At 41.7% G+C, this 4,122-nt stretch overlaps 1 protein-coding gene across 1 annotated transcript; it reads right to left on the bottom strand.

The window, feature by feature from the left end:
- si:ch211-13f8.1 (uncharacterized protein KIAA1614) lies at nt 1–2,383 on the bottom strand. Its single transcript, XM_025066271.1, has 4 exons — nt 2,127–2,383; nt 1,755–1,867; nt 1,453–1,658; nt 1–799 (listed from the first exon to the last, which is right to left on the bottom strand). Exons 1-4 carry the CDS (start codon nt 2,244–2,246, stop codon nt 606–608), a joined length of 633 nt encoding a protein of 210 aa, XP_024922039.1. The 5' UTR covers nt 2,247–2,383; the 3' UTR covers nt 1–605.
- Between the last annotated feature and the right edge of the window lie 1,739 nt (nt 2,384–4,122).

Here is a 4,122-nt window from a genome sequence, read left to right as displayed (position 1 = left end):
TTTGTCCAAAGAAATCCTTTTATTTTGAAGTAAATCCATTACATTTCTCAGAAAACAATTGCTATTTGCTGAACATGTAAAAATGTAGTGACCATGCAAGTCCAGTTTAATTTGATTTTTATTACAAAGAAACACTTAGTATTTACAGTACATCTTATTAGCATTTGGCAAGCATTTGTATGCAAGGTCTACATGTGTGTAAAGTGTGTGCACCATAGCGATAGCACATGGGTGGGTGAAAAGAAAAGCTGGGCATTATGTCTTCCACGAGCATTTTACCATGTTCAAACCTATGTCTATACTTCATATGGATATAGCCTCAATAAACGAATGTATTCCTTTTTATTTGAGGAATATTGCCAACACAATATGTGGTAAATTATTATTATGTTTTAGATGTGCACGTGTGACAGGACAATTTAAAAAAATGGAAAAATAAAAAAATAAATAAAGGGAGAAATAAATCAGGGATTAGGGTTAAATTTAAGTTATATGTATTAAAAAACTAAAATCTGGGACTTTTATCTTTACTGGATTATATTTACCAGTAATAAACTACAGTTTAAACAAGGACAATGACTCTCTGAATTGTTCTGTTTTTACAGTCAATATTGGATGCGTCGGGTTGGCAAGAGCCGAAGAGAAGCAGTGTTTTTCCGGGTCATAAGCCGTGTGACTTGGTCCAAACTCAGCCCAGCTACTGCTTCTCCATTAACCTCCAGAATTTCATCCCCAACACCGAGGAGTCCTTTATATGGGTTTTCATCACCGTCATCAACCACTTTCTCCACATAAACACCTGGCGGAGGGAGACAATGGAAGTGGAACAGTGAGTCAGGTACGGGTACAGACAGGAGATAAATACTGGGAGTGTTTGGAGTTCTTCAGAGGTGCAGGAGCCACCCCTTTGTGTCCCTGTGGTGTCAGCTATGGTACAGTGGTGCAAAGGAATCTCGACAGCAGACAGGAAGAGGCTGCACTGGATGATTAAAACGGCCAGCAGAGGCCTGAGATGCCCCCTTGACTTGGTGGTGGTGGTGAGAGAAATAAAGAATGATAACCAGGCTATCGTCTCTGTCAGACATGGGCTCCACCCTCGTCTGGACACCAGCTTGGCACTGACACCCAGTGGTTACAGTTACTTCTACTCTCAGGTTGTAAACCATAAGCCTATTTTACTGTAGAACACATGCAAAAAATATAAATAGCTGCACGTATCATTGCAAAATGTGCACAGATATTTATTTTATTAATTTGCAATTTTCTGGTCCAGCAACACCTGTATGTACGATACAATTTCTATTTAGAATTAATTTCTATTTCTTTTTAGAAATATTGCTCTTTAGTAATACACATTTTCTCATACTTATAGTATAACAATTTTAAAGATTAAAGCTAAAAAACGAAACAAGTTAATCCAAGTATAGTCATATCCCAGTGACTAAATGTTACCTGTGTCTGGCCGTCCTTTGCCTCTGGAGATGACAAAACCAAAAGGCCCATTAGGGGGTCTGATCAGCTGCAGAAGGAGGGATCCATCAGGAAGAGCCTGTGTGATCCAGCCCACCGGTCGTACTATTTTAGAAGCCAGTACATCCTCAACACTCAGTGCTCTGTGGAGTTCCAGCTGGGGACTGCAGGAGAGGGCCGGGTCTTGACTTGAAGTCAACAAGAAGATTATTTTTCAGTTTAATTACATCGCTGTTTTTTAGTTTATTGTAAAATAAAAAAATCTGTAATTATTATGTTCCTACCTTGGGGCCAAGCCATATGGAATTTGTACCTCTCCCAATAATGTAGTACGTTCTGTTCTTCTCTCTAGACTCTGCACTGAGGAGGCTTTACGCAACTGGGCCTGTGGCAGCACCTAGTGGCAGATAAAAGGAAGTTCGACAAATTGTACCCAATACAAACAGTGTTGCTGTAGAAATGTGTACAACGGCAGCTCTGAATCTAGTAAGTTTAATATTCTATAATATTAATATTTAATAAATTTAAAGACTGTGATAGACCAGAGCACAGAAGAGAGAAAAAATCTGTATCACACACATTACTGCGACTACCAAAAGAAGAATGAGTCAGGATGAAGGCTAGACTTTTTAAAGTAAAAGTGTTTTCCTGCTCACGGTGTGCAAGGTCTGCAGTGACGGCGTCCTCTGTATGTGAATGTCAGGCTGTGGTCTGCGTGTTGGGCTTGGAGAGGCAGAAGTGGTCTTGGAGGCTGTGAGAATACTGAGCTGTTCCATACTGCTGGAGCGACCTCCCTTAACAAGTCTACCAACACCGTTCAGACCGATGGAGGAAAAGAAGCGGCGCAGGAAAAGCTTAGGCCGTACATCCAGCTTCCTGTTGAATAAAGAGCAGAGTATTTTTAGCACAGCACAGGGTTATTTAGATTTAGAAAAGGGTGCATAAACACAATTACATAACTGTGCAAATGGTCAAACAACACAGACGTGGGGATATTTAAAATCTGGGCTTTTGTTTAATAAAAGAAGCAGCTTTTAAATATTTGTACATTTGTCCACTAATCCCATCCTAGGTTAAAGTTAAAGTTGAGGATGACAATAGATATTATTATTATAATTATTATTATTATTATTATTATTATTATTATTATTATTATTATTATTATTATTATTATTAAATCGTAGATGATAAACATCTCCAAATCTTCTGGTACTGCATAGAAGGCACATTGCGTGCAAAACAAATTAACACTGAATCAAATTGGAACTACATCAACACCAAAGGCTCGTGGAATAATACAGAATATCCCTTTATTCTATCCGAGGTCAAACAAAGTTTTCTGTTGTACTTTGTCTAACCTGAACCCATCAGAGCTTTCGTCCCACATGCCTCCAGCTTTCAGATGTTCTGCCCTCAGCAGCTCAGCTCTGAGGTCCTCAGCCCGAGACAAAGCCAGTCCTCGTCGCAGTGGACGACACTCAGGACCAAGGTCTCCACCTAATCCGGGCGATTGAAATCGATTGTGACCACATGTGAAACATTCACTTTGGTTTGTTGTACATCATAGTAATATGGTTTTTCAATATCACAGACACTGGTATTTCAGGACTACTCACCTTTTCCATCTGGACTGACCTCCCAAGGTTCATTTCCAGGTGGGTCTGAGTTAAACCGACCTCGAAAGTACCTCAGATTGGACGGTCTGTTGCAGGGCACGGAGCTGCTCGCTGCAGGGGTCCCTTGCATCAAAGACGGTGTGGTGTCCCTTCTTGCCTCTGGAGAGTCTTGTTGAGATGCGTGCTGTGACCCGTCCTGGTCAGCCAGATTCGAGGTAGTCTGTGACTGAACTGCAGATTGACCTGCTGTGGTGCGATTCCTTGATTTTAAGGCTGACTTTATAGGTAATAAATGTGCTGGCGCCCCCCTGACCCCACCAGACGCCAACGAACCCGGTTCCAGAGTGACAGGGCTGCCGGGAGCAAATGACACAGTTCTGTTTGTATTGACCCTGTTTCTGGGACCAGAGTTACGGCGTTGAGCCCATGACGGACCATAAGGTCCATTGCCGGACTCTATTCGACTTTCTCCTTTCCTGCTTCTTCTTCTAAGTTTCCCAAAACTGGACGACTTCCACCCTGTGCTAGTCTCTTCATGCTCTCCCAGCACGTAAGCACCCGCAAACGTTACAGTTAAGGAACCTTTGGGACGTGCACCTGCCTCTGCACTGTTTGAAGACTCTCTGGAACAAGTTGATGTTTCCACCAAGTCCTCTGTGTTGCTAAGCTGCCGTGATTCTTGATCTAAAGGACTAGACAAAACTGTCTGAGGTTCCCTAACTACAGAGCCACATGCCTGACATTTCTTCACCAGCACTATTATCTCTTTAATAACTGTTGTGGTTTCACTGCAAATGCTTCTGTCTTCTTGCTTCTTCTCAACAGTATTAGAGATGATTCTGCTTTTTTCTGAACAACTGCTTGTAAAGTCAGTTTCTTCAGTCCTGAATTCAAGGATCCCGGTCCTTTCACGTTTTCTTACTCTATCCGTGGACCGTGATTCAGCATCGTTTTGTGATACAGCTGTACAGCCGACAGATGTGTTTGAACAACCATACCGTTTAGGTTGATCTACTTGTTCAACAGGTGATGCAAA

The sequence above is a fragment of the Cynoglossus semilaevis genome, chromosome 20 (genome assembly GCF_000523025.1).
Source record: "Cynoglossus semilaevis isolate Cse_v1.0 chromosome 20, Cse_v1.0, whole genome shotgun sequence".
Taxonomy (NCBI): domain Eukaryota; kingdom Metazoa; phylum Chordata; class Actinopteri; order Pleuronectiformes; family Cynoglossidae; genus Cynoglossus; species Cynoglossus semilaevis.
This window is presented reverse-complemented; position numbering and strand designations above follow the sequence as displayed.